The following is a 24,277-nucleotide window of genomic DNA, read 5'->3' as shown; positions in this document are numbered from 1 at the left end:
TCAGTGTTCACTTAAAGATGATACCAGTCTAGTTTTGTTTTTTTTTTCCCCTCAAAATTTTCCTTCTTCAGTTTCATTATCATGGAACATGTTTTTCAGATTTCCAGACAGCCAAGTAAAGGTTCATATAAAACCATGTGTTTTTCAGCTTGTGTGTTACTGTGTGGTTTCCTGTCTCTTTCCCTCCCGCCCTCATCTTTGACATCGTTGGGGCACTTCAGCAAAAACTCTCGTTGACACAAAGATTTTGAAATTGGTTTCCGTTTTGGGGACAAATGTACAAACGATTGAGGAAGTTTTGAAATCGCAGGATTACCGCTGTTGCTGTTGTGTGCGATGAATCAGCATATTGTCATTTTCCAAAAGCTGATGCTTTTTTTTATTTTTGTAGATACTGAAGTACAAGTAAATTACAACATTCTGCCACCATATACTGTAACTCCTTATGATTCCGTTTTCAAAAGAAACTGATTTCTTCTATTTTTAATTTCTATTGATATCCATTTTTGATTTTGCATGTCAAATTACTTTTGTATTGTATGATGTGAGAATTGTATTGCATTGAATATAATTTATATTTCGTGTGACGCTGCTTGGTGGTCTGTGAATTTCCTACAACTGGGTGGATCTTTTGTTTTGAAGTATTCTTCCGACTGAATATATTCAACTAGAGCGAGAGAGGAATCATTGCACTGATACTTATGACAACATAAACATCTACCTAACTTCATCCTAGAGGGTTTTTATTTTTAAGTGAATTCTGCTTTTGCGAGTTGATGTGGTGTTTTGTTTGGTTTTTAGGCTTGTGCTTGTGTGTATTTATAAGATCTTAATCTAGTTGTGTGTATATCGTACATTTGAGCACTCTGGTTACAGGCAATATATTATAGCGTTGTAATTTTGATCTTTTTTCAGTATCTCTTTATTTACCTGTACCCAGTTCCTATCTATCACAAATCTTGCAATCGCAATAATTAATGCAAATTCAACCAATCTCCGCAATATTTGCAGGGGTTTGCAATTTTGCAAAATTGCTGCAATAACTCTTCATTAAACAGTCCCTCCAGGAAATTGCGATCACAATAATTAATGCAAGAGCTTGCAATTTTGCTAAATGGTTGCAACTTTTCCGCATACAGTTACAATGGCCAAATCAACAGGCTGCTTTTGATTTAGACCAACTGTCGCATTTTGTGTCCTGGTAATTTTGATTACGTGTGACTCTTTTTTGGCAGTAGTTTTTTAAAAAATTGATTATTTTCCTTTGCCTGCAATTTTTCCCCAATTCCTGCAATTTTACCACAAAAAAAGCACAAAACATCGTAAATTATATCGCAATTTTTGAGAAAAACAGCTGTAAAATCAAACATTTTTGGCCACAGTAATCACAAAAAAAACTGTGAAATCCTGGAGGGACTACTCTCTGGTCTGTTCTCCTGCTGCTGTAATGCTAAATTTCCCTCCTGGCACAAATAATGTTCAGTCTTATTTTATTCGACCTTAGTTCAGGCAGTCAGCTCACGTCTGCTGCTAAACTCTTTCTGCTGTCACAATCTTTTGTCACATGTCTGCTGCTGCCATCACACTTTTGGGGAGTCATAAAGTCACATAGTAATCTCCATTTATTGTGAGTTGACTGTCTGAACTAGTGTAATTGTGTCCTGTGTGGTTGGATACATGTCAGTGTGTTTCTAGGTGGTTGTTAAAGGGTTGCAGATATTTGCTAGCATCCTCTGTAAGGTGGTTAATGTTAATGCTAATATGTGTACTATAAGTAGTTGTAAATGCTAAATACAATGGCTAATTCTGCGACTACTTGCAGAATAGCACCAACACAGATACATCTACAACAACTACTACCATAGACATGTCCTGGACAGTTCACAGGGTGTTACTAGGTAGTTGTTAGCGTGTTCTGCATAATTGATCGCATCTTCTTGGTGGTTGCTTAGATTTTTCGAGGTTGTCACTACCCTGTCATGTTGATGGTGGGTTAGCTGCTAGGTTGTTGCTTGGTCATGTGTTCAAGATCCAAAGAAAGATAGTTAAACACTTAGTGTACATGCTTATGTGCACTTTGCTGGCTAACTGAACTAGTGTAATTGTGTCCTGTGTGGTTGGGTACATGGTGTGTGTGTTTCTAGATGGTTGTTGGAGCATTTTGGATCATTGCCACCGTCCTCTGGGTGCTCTATTGCTTCTACTATCATCATCTGTAGAATAGCACCACTGCAGATACAACTACAGCAGCTTCTACCATCAATATGTCCTGGATGGTTGCTAGGGTGTTGCTAAGTAGCTGCTACTGTTTTTTTATGCATAATTGCTAGTGTCTTCTGGGTGGTTGTTAGGATGTTTCTGGGTTGTTGCTATACCCTTGCAGGTGAACGGTGAGGTCAGACAAATAAAGTTAGAATTTCTGTCTACAGTATTTGTATACTTGACACTTTCAAAGAGCATCACTGTAATGTTTACAGGTAATTTGTCTTTCCAAATGCATTTCTGAAACCCCAAAGAGGCAACATTTTAAGACATTTAAGCTCCTTCCTGTGTGTTTTTGCTGTAACGCTCTAATCTTTCAGCTGAAGAAAGGACACGTTTTTAGAAAATACAGCCTTTCTAGTCTCAAGTTGCTTCTTCCTTAGTGTGTGTGTGTGTGTGTATGTGTGTGTGTGTGTGACGGACGGGTATCAGCCTGGATTAGTGAGTAAAGGTAAGCGTGTGTCTCTCCCTGTCGAGGCGGATTTCCATCCCTTCTCTCTCCAGTCACACACACCACCGACCTGGTTTGAACCGCTGCTGCCGTCTCATCTCATCCTCCTGCAGATCACCCGCTGCTTACTTTCTTATGGCGCTGTGTGTTTGTGTGTGAGAGTGTGTGTGTTGGATTTTTTTTTTTTTTTTTTTTTTTTGTCTGGGACTGTCGTGCAATGCCATTACTCCCTCAGGAGGCTGAGCGGTTCGATGGGCTGTCGCTACTCTACTGGTAAGCTAATTCCTCCTCCACTGCTCCTTTCTTATTTCCTTCCTTCCTTCCTTCCTTATCTCCTTTTTTTTTCAAAAGAGGGAAAACTCGCCTCCTTAAGATGGTTTACAGCTTTTGTTTTTCTGCCTGCGTCCTCGATCTTTGGCTGCGGCTGAGTTCATGTGGGTCACTGACTTCTGATGTGAATGAGGTTTACGGCTTGTTTACTGGCAGATGCCTCGGAGTTTAACTCCACATGCTTGCACGCAGTTCTGGGTCATGCATGCGAGAGAGCTGTTTTAAAGGAAGATACCAACATTTTTTAATGACAGAACATTTACTCTGGTTCAAATATCAGGATAGTTTATGTGTTTCCATTTTGGAGACTTTCTACTTTTTCCTCCAGTAGATTCCAGAGAGACAATTTGTACTTTTGTCTGACAGCTGGAGTTACTGAGTATTTTTACAGATTCATATTTTACATTCAGTGTGAGATAAATATGGCTGTTAGGTAAAAAATTTGTTTCTCCAAAATGAAATTACTTTTCAGAAACTCTAAAAAAAAATCAGCCGTATTACAACTCACACAATTTAAAAGAGTTTTACATCATTTTTCTCACCGTGTTCAGTAGCACTGAAACAATTAGCCGATTAATAAAACAGAAAATACATTTGCAGCAGTTTTTACTTAATATATTAATCATTTTTGTCAGTTTTCAAGCAAAGATCTCAAACATTTTCTGCTTATCTCTTCGTCATGTCATCGCAAATTAAACATCTTGATCGGATAAAACTAGATATTTGAAGATGTCACGGGAGTTTTTCACCATTTTGTTGCTTCAGGTAAACTCTCTGAGCAGCTCTGACTCTGTGTTTAGTCATTACAGGAACAATGCTTCATAATCATACAATATGATTTTATATCTGTCACAACTTTATACTTATTGTATTGTGTGTGATGACTGAATAAAGATATTACTACTACTACTACTACTACTACTACATACAAAACAATTTATAGTACTTAACTCTAATATATAATACATAGTACAGCCTGTGGAAATCTGTATTTAAGTGGATACACTCATGTAAGATGTGTCACCTATATTTTTGTCACATATATGACGTGATTATCTTTATTATTACCATTAATGCAAACTAGGCAGGAAAGTAAACCTGCCGTAGCTGTAAATGACACCTGAATGAGCTCACTGACGACTTATCTTTTCTCATCCGATTGCTCAATGATCCTGTTTGAACTGAAGCTGCAGCAGCTTCCTGTGACTGCTAATAATCTGTCAGCAAATCACTTATCTCTGTGAAAACATCTGCAGCAGTTTACCACAGAGGGGGGGAGGAGGACCACTGTTTTTATTTTATTTTCCTCTCTCTGTTTTTATTTGACACTGGAACATATGGAGTCAGACAACAAACACACAGAGGAGGAGATTAAATACTGCTGCATTCATGTGCTCCTCAGATGCTTCCATTTCCCAAGTCGGGAAGTCGTTCTTACTTGTGTTCATGAGCTTTTAAGTCGTAATGTGGAAACAACACGGACGCTACTTGTTGCTGCAGCAGTAGATTCCTTAAAACCACTCAAATATTGCTTTACCTGACTTGTTATCAGGATTAATGCTAATAAATAACTTTTCTAACTAATCTAGGTCACTTTACGTAGACAGCAACAAATGGTTACAATCTAATAACATATTACAAATTAGATGTGAGCAAAAAATTATACACAATATGTGAATAAGAAAAAAAGTTCCTTGCCATCAACCAAACATTTCTGTGTTTCTGTGCCATGTTTCTGAATATATCACGTCAATTTTTGGATTTTCACCGACTTTCCGAGTTGTTGTACTGACTTTCGGGGGCGTTCATGTGAATTTTCCATAGACTGTATAAAAATATGGACGTAGTTACCGTGACGTCACCCGTTGGTTTCTGCCGTCGCCATCTTGGCAGTACGTGACTCTGCCTAACTAAAGAGAGGCGGGGCCGAATGGCTGAAACAAGCCACTTAGCGGTTGGCGGACCTGTCACTCAAAGCAGCCATGTCCTTCATTATGCAGAACTTTACAGCTTAATTAAACTTAAACAGGTGAGTTATAAAAAAATTCAACCCCGTACAGTTGTCATGAAAGAGGAAATTATCTACAGAGACCAAAACCGTTGTTTGTACCAGGCTGTAAACATGTTTATTTCTGCTGTAAAGTTGATATTTTAACATGGGGGTCTATGGGGATTGACTCACTTTTAGAGCCTCAAGTGGTCGTTCAAGGAACTGCAGTTTTTGGCTTCATTTTTCAGCCCTGGGAATGCCGCTTGGAATTTTCCCAGTCAGGAACTAATTTTTCTGATTATTCCGACACCATATGAATGCCACATAAGTAAACACTTCACAGTAATCTTCAGACTGTAGTTCTTCACTGTTTCTTCACAAGAATGTATTTTAATATAAAATTATAAACATGAAATGAGATTATTCATTGGAAATATGTTCCTACAGGACTTTAGAAACCTCATAACGCAAATATTCTCCAAGTTAAAAGTGTTATTGTAACTCGTTTTTGATTTTAACCCATTGTGGTTTTAGTTCACAGGAATACTTCTTTAAAACGGACAATCTGAGGCTTTTACTGGAATATCTTTACATGATTTAGAGCTGCCGCATAGCTGTAGGTGGGCCTGGCTGAGCCTGGACTGGATACAGAGTTGGACGTAGGCCCCCGTTCATTACTATGAAAAGCCAGTTCCCGCTGTAAGGAAACACTCGGATGAAAACATACTGCGCCCGCTCTAAGGGGAGCATGCTCAGTAGAGACTTCCACCAGCTGAGACGGCTAATTTCTGGTTTTTAACTTAACATAAACATAACATACTAACATAAAACAATTCAATCATGCGGCTCTGTTAGACTTTCTAGACTCTCTTTCACAATGTAAGTCTATGGGAAAAAAGATTTTTGGGCCAGTGGGCATCATGTGATGTTGTAATTACACTGTTTAGCCGCTATGTAAAATTAGCTTAAAAGCCTGACGCTGTTCTTGTATCCAGGTCTCTTTATACATCCATGAATCCAGCATCAACAAGCTGTACTGTTGAAAGTCTTTTCAACTGTCAGTCAGATAAAAACTGGCATCATTGCATCAGTGAGGACACACACTGAACTCTTTGTCCCTGCTTATTTACAGTTCTGGACTGTAGTAGCATATTGTCTATTTTAATATTATTGCTTATTGGGTATAGTTTTTGTTGGGTGTACAATTGGATTTTATGCTGATGTGCCAGACTATGTTCAGGTGTAATTTTTACCGAGCACGTTGGTGCTGGTGGAGCTCTATCCATACATGTAGCTGTGTGAATATGCGTCTGCCGTCTCAGGCCATGCGATGCTGTTAATGTTCGTCTTGGTGCCTGTAACATTACCTCAGATGATGTATGAGGCTGTGGTGCATTCAGGCAAGTATAGTTGTAAAGGTCTATTTTGGTTAACATATGCGTTTCAGGACCTATTAAGTATGATTCGTCTTGGACGGGTTAAGCCCACCTGATTTTCTCTGTGCCCACCCGCACTGTGATTTCTGCCGACACTACTGCCTTAAAGAAGACATTCTACATATTTCCAGCTCTATATTTATATTCTGGGGCTCTACTGGAATATCTTTGCATGATTTGAAGTTAAAAACTCCTTATTTATCTTATACTGGCCCTTTATGCAGCCCCTCAGTTCAGCCTCTGTCTGAAACAGGCCTGTCTCTTTAAGACCCCCCTCCTGATGAGCCCGCTCTGCTCTGATTGGTCATGTTAAACATAGATATCCTTCATCATAAGGGTATATAAATAACAGAAAATCATAAAAAGCATAATATGTCCTCTTTAAGGTTAAGGGAGGTTACAATATTAACCATGTGGTTAAGGATAGGGGATTCAGGGTTTTAAAAAAACAATGTTGACAACGATCTCTCGTGTTGATATTTTGTTGATCCATCCAGCTTACATGGAATTTGTCTCTTTATAATAATGTCACCTGATTTCCTCCGGTGATGATTGCTACGGCCAGTAGAGGGCGCTGCAAGGTAAATATACTGTATGTTGCTTCAGGTGTCATTTTTCTTTGGACAACAGTCTCATAGAAATGTTTAAAATTTCAAAGAGACAGTGTTGCTCTTCCAGTTAAAGTTTTAACTCTGCTTGTTTAAATAGGGACATTTTGTGTTGAACACAAAAAAGTTAACTTGACATTCTTTAATATTGATCTGTTAAATACACACTATCTTCTATATAAATAATAATATAAAACACAGCTGCAACTAATGATTATTTTTATTATTGATCAATCTATCAAAATATCAGAAAACAGTGAAAAATGGCTGTTATAATTTCTTAGAGTTCATGGTGACGTATTTAAATGTCAGTTTACTATCATGTATGTCACAGAAAACTCTAGCTGCTAAATAATGACTATTATTTGATTATCAAAGTTGTTTATTTTCTGTCAGTTGACTAATTGTTGCAGCTCTACTATAAAACACTGATATTTATTGATGTGTCTAAAAATATATATATCCAGTAATTGTGTAAATATCTTATTGTTGCAGCTCTTACTTTACTGATTCATTTTTTATGTGTCATGAGCAGCAGTTTCCGGTTTATTTAATTATTCCAACTACATAAAAATACACAAATGGCAGAATGAGAGGTTGTTCCTCACAGAACCAGGTGATGAAATTAATAAGAACATAATAAATACAAATAATTGAATGTAAATGAAAATAAAATAAATAAATAAATAAAAGAAAACACGGTACACTAAAAAACATACAGCAAAGACATGTATAGCGTGTAGTTCATAGGTGGATATAATTAGTCAGTGTTGGTTGACACTGGTCTGGAGGCTCTGCGGTGGTGTTCCTGTATGTTCCTGCTGGCAGCCGGCCGGTGTGTGATGTTAATCACTTGTGGCAGGTAATGCAGATTAACAGGTATTAAGTGATCAGTTTAATTGCTCCCTTGTGTCCCTGCCGTTGAGTTCGCCGCTCGTTGTCATCCGTGTTTGGGGCTCAGAGAGCTGCTGCCGCTGCCGGGTTATTAATGTGGAAAGGTACGTTTGTTTTATTAATGGTACAACAAGAAAAAAGTCATTATAAGAACTGATATCAAGTGAATCAGATTGTAGATCTTCTTGGTTCCAATACTTTATTATTTAATCATTTGTCAGTAGGTTCCCTTATAGTGTTTTTCTGTTGTTTTGGGGGGTATTTGCGCTGAGCCATGCCGGGAACAGTCGAGTTGAGCTGCACACTGCGAGTGTTTCCATCACACAACATGGCAGGTGAAAGAAGTTGTTTACCTGCTGGAGGTGTGCTGTTTGCAGAAAATGCAGCGAGAGTCTGAAGCCTGCAGCTCTTCATCTAACATCTCACTGTGGCTGTTTCTGCTCGTCCTCTTCCTCCCCTGCTGTATTTATAACCGAACAAATAACTCAAAATATCTCCAGATCTTTGTTGTGTCGACCTGTTTTTTATTGTAGAATATCGCCGCTAATGAAGCTTCACCAATGCGGTTATAAAAACATTTGATTTCCTATAAATTCTTTGCAATAAAAGCTTCCTGTTAGTTTTTCATTTTAAAAGCTTTTAAGTTGAAGGAGCAAAAGCAGGAAATGTCAGGTTTTCATTTGCAGTAACTTGACACAGCTCTGATAGGGCTGAAAGCGATCAGGTGACAGTTAAAACAGTGTCTGAACGGAACCATAAAAAGTTTAATAATGCAGTTTCTACAAGCAGATATGGTACAACAACATATATTATACATATTGCATATTTGAGTGCAAAAAAATTGACTGACTATTATTATTGTATCTGAAACCTTTTGTATCTGACTCACTGCCAACAATGAAGCTCCTGATTCAGAACTACAGTATGAAGTAGATCAGATACAAATGTTCAATCAAAGTTTAACTGGGAGATTCTTAAAGTGATGAGAAGTGATCAGCTGATCATTTCTCTAGAAAAGAAGTGATACAAGATACACAAATGTGTGACCCAGACTCTTTTCTGCTTATGCTGGATGTGTTAAATTCACTTATGAATGTATATAAATGCTTGTATTTATTGGCAATTGACTCGAAATTAATTTTTAATGATGCATTTAATTTGTTACTGACTTTGTCTTCACACATATTTAGAAAAACTAGTTTTTAATGTTTGTAATGAGCGATACGGAGAGAGAGTTCAGTCTCCTGCTCTCTGTGATCAAATTCTGTTTTAATACAGAGAATATGATCAGCTGAACTCACTATATAGTCGTTCTCATTTGCATATTGTAATATATTTCTGTTTCTGTTGTCAGATGTAGGTGAACTTTGATCACAGCTCATAAATACTACCTGTTAACCAGCAGTCATTACCAAGCTGCTGATGAAGATAAAATTATTATTTTATGATCATGACATCATTTGACAAAATTAACAAAACTACAGGTTAATGACAGCAGCCGTGACATTTCAAATGATAGTTCAAAGAGAAAGCATTGGTCATATTCAAGTACAGCCACAAATCATCTAAACCAGCTGCAAACATGCATTTAATCTGCTGTAAAAAGCAAAACAACTCTGAACTATGTTAGAAATGTGTCTGCTAAAGAAAGGATGCTTCTGAAATGTTTCCAGTGTACATTGAAACAGCAACGGTGCCGGATCCTGTGATATAGTACTACTGCTCAATAGGCCTGGTTATGTAATTAGTGAAAGTAAACTTAAACAAATTCTTAGATGAAGAGGTCTCTCCAGAAGAAAGCAGTCAGTTTCATTTGTGGCCAGTTACTGCACTTGTAAGCTTGATTATGAAAGAGCTGGATCCCAGAGGGGTTTCACTCAGGAAAAGGAGACGTTTCCAGAGACGGAATTACTTCTCAAAGGGACCAAATTTCATCTGGCATATTGATCATATTATCTGGCTCAACGCCTATACTACCAACAGCGATCCCAAGGTAATCAGAGGGTATTATGTTGAAGCAGTTGAGCTCCTTAAAGGATGTTGTGAGAGAGGACCTTGGCATAGAAAATGGACGTGCAGGACTTTCAATGTCTTCTTCGGTCCAAGCACACTCAGAGAATTGACAGTTATGTGGAGGGGGACTAGCACACCCAACCAAAGAAGAGAATCCTGGTGGGGATCTCTATGAAAGTAGTGTACAGAGTTTTAGATAGCCTATTGACAGACCTGAAAGATAACGATTTTTGGTCAAAAGCCTTGTGCAGTTTTGCTGTGTGGGACTAATCCAGGTGAGATGATGTGATCGTTTATGTCATGTCCTTTTTAGCTACTGTATGTTCAACTCATTACTTACAAACCTGACACCCATATCTAAAAAATGGTATTCTTTAATTGCATTACCACTCAATCGCCTCAAAAGCGGAGTGAGGACAATCTCCCTGGTTGCAGAACCAGTCCAGTCTATACGGTAGCCCTTCATACTGGGGCAGTGACATGCAGTTCACTATGGAGGAGAATGGGGGGAGTGCATCATTTTCACTACGGTGTGTCCTTGACAAAATGTAAGGGGCTTAGGTTTGTTAGTGGCTGTTCTTGCTGCCATTCAAGTGACTACCGTGTATTTAGAAATCCCCAGATGAACAATAGGCGGGGAGATCTCCGATTGTCTGGTATCATAAGACTAATCTGTCCGTCTTTTTATTTCACTGTTTTTTCTGACACACAGTGTTGCAGTAATGTTTATGGGTCTATTTTTGGTGCGTTTGTCTTTCCTCTTACCCTCACTTTGCCGGACTGTCCTGGTCTAGAGGTGGACACTGGGTGTTTATTATGAGGCTTATTGTACAAAATGATGTGATGCTGGTTGGCCTACTTGTGCAGAAATTAACAGGAATTGTTATAAAGTTCTTAATCAGATTTAATCTAGACACCCATATTTACTAATGTAGACTACATTGGTATCAATAACCACCAAGTATAACAACTGGTGTTACAAGTGATGTTATTGCATACTCTTCTGTATGTCCTTGGCTTTCGTACAGTTTCTAACCTTAATGTGTGACTGTCAGTTCAGCTAAATGTAAACACATAGTTGCTATTGAGGCCATCCTAACAGAGCAGCCATGGATCTACTTTCTATGTTTTCATTTTCACAATGTAAATGCTTTTTTTTTTCAAGTGAAGGAGTTTGACTGTTGTCTGACCAAACCACTGAGGATGAGATCCCTCTGTCCCTGATTAGACCCCTACTGTTGCATCAATATCAAAGAATAATATGAATGATGAATGGCTAATTTATGTAAACTGTTGACAATATAAAAAACAAGCATTTCACAAGTAAAACATTTTTATTGTATTTAAACTTTAAATACAAAAATAACTATGGCCAGACAATGTAAACGGTATATCTAAAAAAAAAAAATTATATAGTTTATAGCATTGAATAGCATTCAAAAATAATGCTATTTATGGTTTTTATTTATGGCTTAGCTTCAAACAAAGTTCAGTAAAGAGAAAATAACTAAATCAAATCAGTAATTGGTGTGATCACACTTTGCCTTTAAAAATGGCACCAGTTCTCCTCGGTACGCTTGTGCACAATATTTCAAGGTTCTTGGCAGGTCGGTTGTTCTAAGCATCTTGGAGAACAAGTTCCTGTTCTTCTGTGGATTTAGGTGACTCAGTTGGTTCCATCTTCATGTAATCCCAGACAGACTCGATGATGTTGAGATCAGGCATCTGTGGGTGGGGGTGGGGGGGCATACCATCTGTTGCAGGACTCCTTGCTCTACATACATACATATATATATATATATATATACATACTTTGGATTTCCTCTTGTGACAACAGTTTGACTCAATCAGTGAATCATGAACTGAGCCTTTGAATTGTGGCAAACTGCACAGATTCAACATCAAATCCAGAAATCATTATGTAAATACAGATTTTTTTCGGACAGGTGAATGGAAACAAGGTGTGAACAAACATTACATATCACCTTTTAAGTTGATTTGTTATTTCCACATCCAGCAGTTTCTGTCCACCTGGTGAATCTAAGTCCAATATTCACTCTCTTTTAGTTCTGTTTTTACTCTCTACCAACTCCTGAGGGAAATATCTGGCTCTTTAGCTGCTAACTGCTCCACTATGTTCACCAGCTAGTCTACAGCTAACTGTGTCTGTCTGCTGTTTGCTGCTGAACAGGTAGTGTACAGTGGATTTTTAATGCATTTTCCCTGAAAGCAGCTGCCTGCTGCATCTGAAAATGATGCTATTAGAGCCCTGAAAGTGAACCAGAACAGTAAAGACAGCTGAAAAATGAGCTGAAACTCTATGAAGCTCCGTAAAGCTGAAGGGAGCTGCAGATTCTCTGATAATTCTCTGTTGGTTCATTGTCACATGCGACACCTTTGACATTGCACATTATCTTTTTATACATTTTTATAAGAAATATTGACCCTAACTCTTATAGAACTTAAAGACAGATGAGTATGAATACAGCACTTGATGTATAACAACATAGAGTAATGAAAATGGACAGTAGTGTGGAGATTCTCAGGTTAATACGTTTAGCATTTAGCACCTTATATTATGTCCATGGCGAGAAGTTACCAGATAGAACTTGCATCCTGATGTATCACTGCAAGTGGTTAAATGTCGTCTGCTCTTTCTGTGACAGAACCACAGACTCTGTTTGCAGCATTTCAGCCATTCTCTTGTTTGTTGCTTTGACTCATACAAATACAGCACGTTAGCTTTATGAGATAGATTCATCTGCACATCTGTCAGGCTGCGAGAAAAACAGTTTATTATGTATTTGGGTTCTTGCGGCATGGCTTTGTGGTATTGTTTCAATGGCTACCTTTGTATTTTGCTCAGAAAGGAGGCAATGTGAACCCATTCGTGAGAACAAGTCAAGCAAATCCTCTTTTTTGCTCTCTTCCACTGTGCCCTGAAGTGCCCTTTCAACAGTAATCCGGTTGCCATCAGATAAGTAATTAGAGAAAGATGACATCAGCACTGCAATATCTACTGAATCAATAGCAAGGATACAGGCCAAAATAAAAGCCTTTGACAGTCTCATAAGAGTCAGACCATAGCCCATAAGTCCCTTTGCCCAAATCCTTCCGAGTACTTGCCACTGAGCTTCTGAAAAGTGAGGTCTCAGTCTTGGCACTCGCTCCTCTTCTCCTTCACATTGTTCCAGGAATTTCTCCCAGAAAGCCAGAAAGCAGTGTACACTTCTCTTTAAACCCCACTGGCATCAACAGCCACCTCATTTTTGAACTCCAGCATTAATTCCATATTCATCACTTCTATGTCCATGAAAACATCCAGGAGATCAATTTGTGAATGTGTGCATACTTTGTCTCTTTGGGAATTTGTGGTCCCTCAAGCGAAGAGGGTGGCAGAGAAATGCCCCCAGACAATGACCTGAAGCATAGAGCCAATACAACACTGGAGTGGCTTCAGGACAAGTCTCTAACTGTCCTTGAATGGCTCAGCCAAAGTCCAGACTTAAATGGACATCTGTGGACAGACCTGAAGATGGCAATTCACAGACGCTTCCCACGATGGAGCTTGAGAGGATCTGTCTGGAGGAATGGGATAAACTGCCCAAATTCTGGTAGAGACTTACCCTCGAAGACTTAAAGCTGTAATTGCTGCCAAAGAGACCTCTACAAGTACTGAATTAAAGGTCTGAATACTTTTGTAAATGAGAGATTTCAGTTTTTGATTTTAATAAATTTGCAAAAAATTATAAAAACATGGTTTAACTTTGACATTATGGGTTATTTTGAGTGTAGATTGATGGGAAAAAATACTGATTTTATCAATTTACAATGAAATCTCCAACACAATAAAGTATGCAAAAAGTGAAGGCATCTGAATCACTTCTGAAGTGACTGTATATACTGTAGCCATGTAATTTAATTACTTCAAAGTACACTGATATTAAAATATGTTCATTATCATTTTATCCATTAAAAAGTGAAAAATGTCCCTCACAATTTCAAGTTCTCAAGTTCATTTTAAAAAATCTTGTTTTGTCCAAAGAATCCTCACATTTGAACAGACGGGTGAAGTCGGTCGGGAGGGCAACTGGGGTGCAGGACAGATGGCTGGTATCACTCCAGAGGGTGACCAGGACAACCAGATGTGCAGGGCTGCTCTGGAGGTTGGCGACAAAGGTGGAGGCCAGGAAGGGCAGCTAGCACCAGATGATTCAGCTGCAGGTCGAGGCATGGTGCAGAAGAGGCAGACTGCTGGAGTGCAGAGTAGGAGGTGCGCAGCTGGAGATCTGACTTGGCTGACTGATGATCGGGAAGGTCTGCCTGTGGGTCAGCAAAGACTGCCGACTGGAGGTCGAGAAGGTTTGGAAGGTCTGGCTTTGGGTCGGCGGGGACTGCTGACTGGAGGTCTAGAAGGTCTGGAAGGTTGTTGGTTTGTGCGCTTTGCAGTAGAGACACAAGGAACTGGGCCATTGGGAGTGTAGTCAACTCTGGAGGTGGGTCCACAGGGGATGCTGCAGACTCTGAAGGCAAGAGCCACAGAGAATTCAGGAAGTGGAGAATTGGCCTCCTTGGGAAAGCTGGAATCAGGCAAACTTGGCAGCCAAAGGAAACAGCTAAACAAGAACCCAAGGACCAGCGACTCTATGACTTTGGGCAGGCAGAGACAGCACTGTTGCGGCTCAGAAACAGGGGATTACTGCGGCCCAGCAGGAACAGGGGGTTAATGTGGCCCAGCAGGAAGAGGGGGTTACTGCAGATCAGCAGGGACAAGAGATTGCTTAATCATGGACCCAAGCCTTATTAACTGGACTGCAGCCTGGTTGCTAGCGGTCCTGGGTGCAGGCTGATATGGAGGCTTGGAAGAAACAGGATGGCTTGGCTGCTTGGAGCTAACATGCTGGTGAGTAGCATGCTGCAGTTTAGCTGGCTGGGAAGCAGGCTGAAGGCTGAAGACACAAGCAGACAAGGAGGCTAAAGCAGTCTTCAAACTCCCTGCAAGTCCAGCCCAACAGGAACAGGCAGGAACAGACAAGGTTGACTAGAACACAAAAGTCCATGGAAGCAACAATGTGACAAAGACAAACTGGCCACTAAACAAGGAAAACACTTGGCTTTAAATAGACGGACTGATTACAAACTGAACATAGGTGAGTGAAATGAGACACAGGTGAAACACATGAGGCGATCAACAAAGGCGGGAAAACACAGGAAGTAAAAATAACAAAACACAAGGAGAAGACATTTCCAAAATAAAACAAGAACTTAACTAAAAGTCCAAATACAAACACAGAAAGTCCTGGTGGGAAATGACAAATTTGAAAGGTAATTCTGGGCTGTAGTTATATAATTACCTTGTCCATTTTCATTCGGTTTATATCTTCTTTTGCAGCATGCCTTGACCTGAGGAAGTCCTCAAGGTCCTCCTCCATGTCCACATAACAGTTATTTGTTCAGTCAGTTAGACCTCATTTACATAGAGACATTCTTTACTTCATTGTCCAGACAAAGCTAATAAACACACACAGACAGTTAAAACAATCGCATATATTATTAAATAAAAATTATTCATGAGCATGTAAAGCTTTAAAGATCCTCAGAGGAATTAGTGTCTACATTCGACGTCTTTCCCAGTTGGTGGGGAAAAGTTGGTGCTTGGAGCTTTTTAAGCTAACCAAATCTGTGGATGTGGAAAAAAATATATTATGAGCATGTCTTAAACTGTCAGACTTAGTTCATGTTGCTGCGTAAACAGATTAATGCTGTGATGTTCATATTTTAGAACAGGGAACTCTGGGTTGTGGACCATACTGATCAAAATCTTTCACCAGGGAAGGTAAACCATATGCATGGCAAACGTCACATAATTTGAAGCATATGTTAGCAAAAATGCATCAAGATTGTATGACATTTACACGGATCAGAGCCACTTAAGAACCACTGCTAACATTGTTACTGCTGTAGCATTATGTTTTTACTGTAAAATACAAAGTTCTAATTAACAGTGGCTAATACCAAAGCTCATTCCTGCTTGTGCACATAGTGAAACACAGAAACAAGCGTTCGTTGAGGGAAAAAAATCACAGAACTAACGTGTATATGCAGCTTACTAACTGATACTGCTGGCATGTAAGACAATCCATAAATTATGTAGCAGTGCTGCAAAAACACTTTAATTTAAAATAAGATCTTTAACACTATCTCACCAGAGTGACAACACAAATGTTATGCTATGATTAGAGCCAAAAGGAATCAGACTCTTCTTGTTACCTGCAACCTGTATATAGACCAATATATATAACTTTATTTGTTAAGTTTTTATATCTTAACCAGAAAATTTGCTATCAACCGCTGCTGTTTTCATCTTATCCACTGCAGCTATAGTGAACAGTCGTTAACGTTAGCTAGTATTAACGTTAGCCTACTTTGTGTAGCTAACTATATCATTACAAAAAATTAACAAAATGCAGGGTGACATTTTATGTTAGTTATTCTAACCATACAAGTTTATCTGAAATGGGACACCTGTCGACAGCTTATATGTTTAACTTCACACGAGGGCACCTAAGACGAAATGATGATGTTGCATTGGAACGCAAAAGTATTGTGAAAGAGCACACACTGCTGGGGGGCTCTGTAAAAAAATGTTTTTACGCTTGTCTGAAGTGTTAAAGTAGTTGTGTGGATAAAAAGCAAATGTAAACACTTAGTGAATAAATGGTGACGTACATGAAGAGCTTAAAACAACAGCTGTAAGTGGAGAATTAGTGCCACCAACTGTTAATCTCATAATATTCACACAACAGGAGTTATACTCACGAAATTCAGTTAAAATTCGTGCTAAATTTGTATGTAAATCCAGCTACTGATGACATCCATCTGTGTTGGAAAGTAATGCTGGGGCCTCAGTGTGTTGAATGTGTTGGCTTCACATTTTCAATCAACAGTTTGTCTCGAATGATGTACATTCATATCATATATGTTCAGTGGCTGTTTGTTAAGATGGATAATGTTATTATTTTGAAATAAGCCTCTTCAGGCAGATCAGAGTGACCTCTTCTTCACCTTGAAATCTATATTCATCCACTTCGCTGTACATTATCCCTTACATAACATACAGTACTGTATATGTGGCCTGATTTCCTGACAGCAGCGCTAACTCACAGCTCGCTCTACTTCAAAACAAAGAAGGATATTGAGATGATGCCACAGCACTCAAACGGTTCTTTATTCACCTCCCTGTGTGCTGGACTTTTAAGTTTAAGACAGATTAAGTGACATTTTCTTGAGCTACATTTCAGAGGGAAGTATCACATTTTTATCTCCCTTGCAGTACATTTATCTGATGGTTGGAGACACAAGTCGCTATGTAGAGGTGGTAGATATGTTGTTGAATCTCTATGAGCTGATGAAGCAGCAGCAGCAGGCAGTGGAGATGCTGTGGTGAACTTTTTTTTAAAATTGTGTCTTTTCACAGCTTTAAAGTGTTGGAAGAGACCAGTTTCTATTTGAATTCAGCCAAGACAAGCTAAGAAAAACATTTGTTAATTAGTCAGTATTGTTTCCTACGAGGGAGCCGTTGTTTCAAGCTGTGGCTCAGGAGGTAGAGCGGGTCGTCCACTAATCGGAAGATCGGCAGTTCAATTCCTGGCTCCTCCAGTCCATATGCCGATGTGTCCTTGGGCAAGACACTTAACCCCAAATTGCTCCTGATGGCTGTGCCATCAGTGTATGAATGTGTGTGAATGGTTAGTTTCCTCTGATGGGCAGGTTGGGACCTTGCATGGTAGCCCCTGTACCCATTCAGCATATGAATGTGTGTGAATGGGTGAATGTGATTCGTAGTGTAAAAGCACTTTGAGTGGTTGGAAGACTAGAAAGGCACTATACAAGTACAGTCCATTTACCATTTTAGTGAGCGGTGTCGAAATGGCAGTTAGGTCCAGCCGGCTCAATGCTGTACCAGTCAGATTTTGGAGTGCATCTCATCAAACAGCTGCCTGGTAAAAATAATGTCTTTCCAAAATGATTTCTGAAATATGTCTTGTTCAGCTTTATGACAAAACAACTTTTGGACGCTACTGAACTGAAGTTTTACTCAGTTTAAACTTTAGTATTTTCTTATTGCTGGAGATGAAAAGCAAAATCGTTCCCAAAGCTTCCTGCTGCAACTGATCAACACTGACACTCCTCTCATGTGTAAATATTAAAAACTACCACAGCTTACTTTACTTTACCTTTAATGCAAGCAGAGCTGTTCTGCACCTAAATACTGTATATTTGAATTAGTAAATATCAGATCAGACTTTTACTCCTTAAAAACTAAAAAGACATCACAGGTTTGATTAATTTTCTGATGAATGAATTAATTGACTGATTGTTGGGGCTCTAACATGGTGCAGACACAGTGTTAGCGCTCTCATTAGTTTTGCTTCCAGCAGCAGCAGGCGGCTGTTTCTATCAAAGAAGCTCTGATAAACCGACTGAACTCTACCTGCCCCGCAGCAAAACAGCAGACAGACACAGTTAGCTGCTGAAGAAAGTGGAACATTTAGCAGCTGAAGAGACAGATATTTTTCTCAGGAGTTGGCAGAGAGCAAACCAGAGCTAAAAGGAGAGTAAATATTGGCCTCACGTTCATCGGGTGTGCTCTGTGTCTGCATAATGTTTGCTAACACGTCCGCTCATCAACTTTTTTATACGGCGATAATATCAGTGTTGGGTTTAGTCCCTTCAGTGTGACCTCGACAGTAGATGCTGTCTCTACACAAACCTTTCGACAAAACACATACATCAGCATTTGAAACACACTCTGCTCTGACGCTGAGCCGAGCCGAGCCTCGGGACTAAACCAGCAGACAGCAGGATGATGTTAACCACGTCTGCTGAGGAATCTCCTTCAGCTTTAATCTGAGACTGAACACGCAGGGGTCACATCGAGGATTTAATAATTGCTTTGTAATGTTCCTTTTGATAGTTTTTAATCACTGTTTGTGTCTGTCGGAGCTTCCTGGTAACATCCAGGTCATGGCTCGGTTCAACCGCTGTGCCGTTTAAGAGGCGACAGATTTTATTGGTTTGGATGTTGCTGTGTGGGGCAGAAGAGAGCGGAAGGGAGAGAGGGAGGGAGAGAGGGAGGGAGGGGGAGACAATGACAAAATCCTGTGATGATTTGATTATTTTGTGCACCAGAGAGAGAGAGAGAGAGAGAGAGAGAGAAGCTTTGCATGAGGCAGGATGTTGATATGTTTTTGAATCTGTTGTGTTTTTGCTTGTTGCCAGGACGATCATGGGCCCGCACGGCATCAACCGAGCTGTCCAGAGGCTGGACTTCTGCGACTGCAAGAAGGGACTCGGTGAGCGTCTTCTCCCCCCCATTACCCCCCCTTTGACCTCTCTGACCTCTGAATCATCATCGTGAATGTAGTTTCACTTTTTGAACTGCACTTGTATTTCATGGATAGCGGCGTCAGAAGAATAAGTTGTTTTTTACCTGTGAGTTGAAAGGCTTTGTTTTTTCAGCTTCTGCACAAGTTTCCTGACTAACCTGAGTTTTATGTGTGTAGGTGTGAAAATAATCGGAGGCTACCGAGAGCTGACAGGAGAGGAGTTTGGCATCTACATCAAGCGGGTGATAGCCGGTGGGTTGGCTGCTGTGGACGGTAGGTAGTTTGGTTTTTTTTGGTATTTTGTTATTATTATCCTCCATCTCCTGTCTGTCTGTCTGTCTGACTGATTGTCACTCTCTGTTCCAGGTCGGCTTAAGTCAGGTGACCTGATTTTGGATGTCAATAACATCAGTCTGATGGGGGTGACCAATGAGAGGTGAGTTTGACGTGTGCTGTGTCTCGTGTGTGTTTGCTCAAACAAAGATATTTTAAAGAATATGTCTGGCGACACAAACTGAAATGACCAAAGGAACATGTCACCCAGTGCAGCTGTGTATCTGGACAACAACGGAGGAATAAGATATATCAGACTTTAGATACACACACAATACTTGTTAGTAGATCAGTTCATTGTTGGTTTGGATCCAAACATGAGATTTGTTGACAAGAAGAGAAATAAAGAAAATCGCCAGTCATATCCTTTAAGGGTCATTTTATAAATTTGTGGTAACAGTTTACTGTAAGTCCCTCAATTTAGCTTTTATAATCAGTATATAAACAGTAAATAAATGGTTTATAACACACTATAATGTAGTTACAAGCAGATATAAGGCAATTAAAAATGTTTATTAATGTTCAGTATTTGTCAACAATTATAACTTCTCCTATGAAGACATATTTTATATTGTTAGAACTGTCTTTTACTTTATTTTCAATCATTATCTGTTTATATAGCAGTAAACTTGTTATAGTTGTTGACCAATACATTAATAAACATTTACATCTGTTTATAACTACATTATAGTGTGTTATAAACCATTTATTAACTGTTAGTATACTGATTATAAATGTTAAATAGGTGTACTTTATCATTTTTCACATTTTTTACAGTTAACTGGCCAATTACTAAACCCCTCCCCCAAATAGAGATCGTCCAATCATTGCGTAGCAGCCATATTTAGCCCGGTAGTCAGGTGTTGCCAGACTGGGGAAGTAAAAATGATTTTGTTCATGTCGTGATAATTTGTTTGGGTGTTTCCCAATGAAAGGTTATGGAAGAATCTGCATTTGTTATGTTTCTACACTCATTCACTCAGTTTGTTTCTGTATGTGTGTATGAATATCTGTCAGAGTTGGTCACCTGTACACCAGCTGATGACGTTACGTCCTTGTTCTGTTTCCTGATAGGGCGGTGGAGATCCTGAGGACGGCCTCGCTCTCCAATCACATGTCTCTGCTGGTCGCCAGGGACGACGAATCCAGGTAAGAAAATAAAACATCACAGTGACTCAAGTTTGTTCCAAATCTTTTCATTTTTCAAACACATAAAATAAATAATAAGATAGATTTTATTGGATGTTTTGGGATCATGTGACTGTTTCCGTGTTGGTCGACTTTGCGCTGGCGTGTCCTGTTGGTGTTAACTGAGGACGCGCCTCGTTGTCAGGATGACTGATGGGATTTGAGTTTGATTAATCTAAAATTAGTCCTAATAAAGTAAGAACATTAAGTTGTTTGGGTAACTGCTCCACTCAGGTGGAAGTTGATCACAAAAGCAACGTTAGTATTGATTGGATAATTGGATCTGATTGGATAATTTAACCAGCGTCTAAGTGAAACTGTTGTGATGTAATTTACCTGATGAAGGTCGTGTCGACCAAAATGTTGCAAATAAATAAATCAGAGTTAAGTGAGAAAGTGAGCAGGACTTCACTTTTATTCACTTTTATTCAAGTTGCCTTCTGAGGCACCTGAGACACATTCAGGTGTTATTAGAGAACAATTAAAAGGAACTTTTAGCTTAGATGTCTTTATTTCCCAAAAACAGCAAAAGAATCACATCATTTGATCAACAATAAACAGGAAACAATCACACCTGTTCACCTGCACAACCCACATAATAAATAAATAAAAGAAAAGAACTAATCACGATAATAAAAAGAAAGAGAAAAGAAAAAGTAAATGTAATAAAAAATAAGGTAAATAAAAATGAACAAATTATAAAAATAACAATAATAATAAAAAAGAAAGAGAAAAGGAAATACTGTAAAACATACAATAGAAATAATAAGCCCACAAGTACTTCATTAAAAATATTAAATTAAAATATAAAAAAATAAATATAAAATAAAAATAATACTAAAAACAATTTAATTAAAACAAACAAACAAACAAACAAAAAGAAAAAAAGCCCACAGGTGTTACATTGCCAACTATATCCAGTAAACAGTAAGTTTATGCCCAAAACAAGTTTGTTGACTTTCTGGTAAAAACAGACTCTGATGTTTTGTTTTCATCTGACTGAACTTGTGAACCTTTAAGCTTCTTAGAAAGTTTCATACAAAAGTGTTTCTATGAGAATCATCAGGTGTCAGAGGAAGAAAAGTCTGAGTTCATGAACTCTTTAAGAAGATGTTCTTCATAAAGACGCTCTGCAGTGAATCTGATTGTGTCCCCGGTGTGAAGATTCACCACAGAGAGACAGAGAGAGAGAGAGCTCATTACCTCGGGGCTTTGATCGCCCATTGAAAGGACCGGCGTCAGTGTTTTCAGTGCTGTTTGAGGTGAATGTGTGTTTCTGACAGGAAGCAGCGTCCTGCGGTGCAGCAGCAGCAGCAGCAGCAGCAGGAGGTAAAGCGAACCTGGCACTCTGCTGTCCTCTGCTGCTTTTTTCCACGTCAGCCTGCCGCGTCCAGACAAACACACCCTGACACAATCAGGACACTGTGCTGTCTGTCCACAGGGTGTGTCCTCTGGAGAACAGCCGGGCTGATCACAGATGCAAAGACAGACAGAGAGAGAGAGAGAGAGAGAGAGAGAGAGATCAGCAAAAACAAACAGCAGGCTCTGTTTCCAGGTGGCAGGTTTTGTTTTGTCACTGGGCAGATTTAAAGGACCAGTGTGTAGGATTTACTGGCATCCTGTGGTGAGTTTGCAGATTGCAACCAATTGAATATCCCCCCCCCCCCCCACCATTACAAACATGTAGGAGAACCTTTGGTGGCCATATAACTCTCTAGAGCCAACGTTTGGTTTGTCCGTTCTGGGCTACTGTAGAAACATGGCGGTGCAACATGGTGGGCTCAGTGGAAGAGGACTGGCCCCCTCTGTAGATATAAAGGGCTCATTTAATGATTATACACAAATTAAAACATACGTATGGATATTTTATTTCTACCAAGTCCGTTCTGCTAGACGCCACTAAATTCTACACACTGCACCTTTAAAGTCATGGCTTCGGGGTTAGGTTTTACGTCAACATGTCCTCCAAATTAAACGACAAAATGAGTTGTTTTTGAATTGTTAAGTCGCAGGTCAAAACAGGAAGCAATCTCTTGTGTTAAACGACTCATATTCTGCACATTTCCTGCTCTGTGTTTATATTCTGGGGCTCTACTGGAAATATCTTTGCATGATGTAACAAAATCAAAACTCAGTAAAAAGACTTACACTTGCAGGGGATATCATTATCTCTGATGTGCATTGCGAAAATAAACCTCCATAAATCTGCTTAGAAACCAGAGAAAAACCAGAGAGGCTGCAGAAGTTGCCTGAGAATCATCACATTTTGAAGTTTTCTTCAGTATCACAGTAATGCTGCTAACAGCTGATTCAGCAGACATTTAATGGAGAATATCTGACAAAATGTAAACACATATCAGGTGACAAATAAAGAAAAAACAGGGCTAAAAACTGTCACTGTTCCCCCAAAGCATTATGGGAACTGTAGTTGAAAACTGAGAGCTTGATTACCCCTCAAATCGAAGAATAATAATAATAACAGAAGGGACATAATCCATTAATATGAACTCTTTCCAGTATTTTTATGACATCACTGATGCTCAGAGTCGTATATTCTGTCCGTTCATACACACATGTCTGTCTTATGTTGTAAACCAGCCAACATACAGACAAGAAAACTCAATTATCACTTATTTATTGGCTCAGGGAGTGACTCAGGTGTTGTGTCAGACTGACACAACATAAACAGACTTTTATCCTAGCAACAATGACGCTAAAAACAACCCATAATGCAACACCAGCCCTCTCCATTCATCTGATTCTCTTTGCTTTTTCCAAAGGTAATTTCCAGAGAAGAATATCATCTCATATTCAGGGGAATAAATGTGTTCGGTGTTGCAAATTAGTTGTAGTTAGTTAGTGCAATTAGTGCAAATTACATAAATGTGATTTCATGGCGGCTGAGGCGGACACAGCGAGGAACAGAAGGTGATTTAAGTTTGCAGCTTAACATGTTTGATAGGAAGTGACTGTGTTGTTGTGACTGCAGCAGAAAGGTCGTCCCACCTCTGGCAGAGAGAGGAGTCCTTTCATTTTCATCCTTATTATTACGAAACCAGCTGTGTGTGTGTGTGTGTGCGTGTTTGTACGTGTGTGTGTGTATGAAAGCCGCTTTGTGCCGACACGTCAGATATTTCACCTCATATCTCGACCTCGATTGTTACAGCGATTCGTTTCACACTTAAAACAAATTATGATGATTATCTGCAGCTGCCTCCGAGCGGCGCGGCGGCGGGTCACGGCGAGGACACCGTGATGCAATCATGCAGCAGGGATTTGACTCTCAGCTCACATTCAACCTGTGTGTCCTCACAGGTTCGGACGGATAAAAACAGAATACCGGGTTCTAAAGCTTATTGATGGAGTTTTGTGGGCCCGCTGAG

General features: G+C 39.4%; 1 protein-coding gene across 9 annotated transcripts in view; it reads left to right on the top strand.

Annotated features, from left to right (window-relative positions):
* Positions 1 to 2,920: 2,920 nt before the first annotated feature.
* stxbp4 (syntaxin binding protein 4) overlaps positions 2,921 to 24,277 on the top strand; it is a 56,698-nt gene continuing 35,341 nt past the window's right edge. The window contains exons 1-5 of one of the 9 annotated variants that reach the window (XM_042396932.1): positions 2,921 to 2,986; positions 19,267 to 19,340; positions 19,551 to 19,646; positions 19,740 to 19,809; positions 20,781 to 20,855. In XM_042396932.1, coding sequence (XP_042252866.1) covers positions 2,931 to 2,986; positions 19,267 to 19,340; positions 19,551 to 19,646; positions 19,740 to 19,809; positions 20,781 to 20,855 — 371 coding nt within the window. In that variant the 5' untranslated portion in view covers positions 2,921 to 2,930. The other 8 variants (XM_042396933.1, XM_042396935.1, XM_042396939.1 and 5 more) reach the window with 8 other exon arrangements.

The sequence above is a fragment of the Thunnus maccoyii genome, chromosome 20 (assembly GCF_910596095.1).
Source record: "Thunnus maccoyii chromosome 20, fThuMac1.1, whole genome shotgun sequence".
NCBI classification, from domain to species: Eukaryota; Metazoa; Chordata; class Actinopteri; order Scombriformes; family Scombridae; genus Thunnus; species Thunnus maccoyii.
Note: the sequence above shows the minus strand (reverse complement) of the source record. Positions and strands in the feature narration are given on the sequence as shown.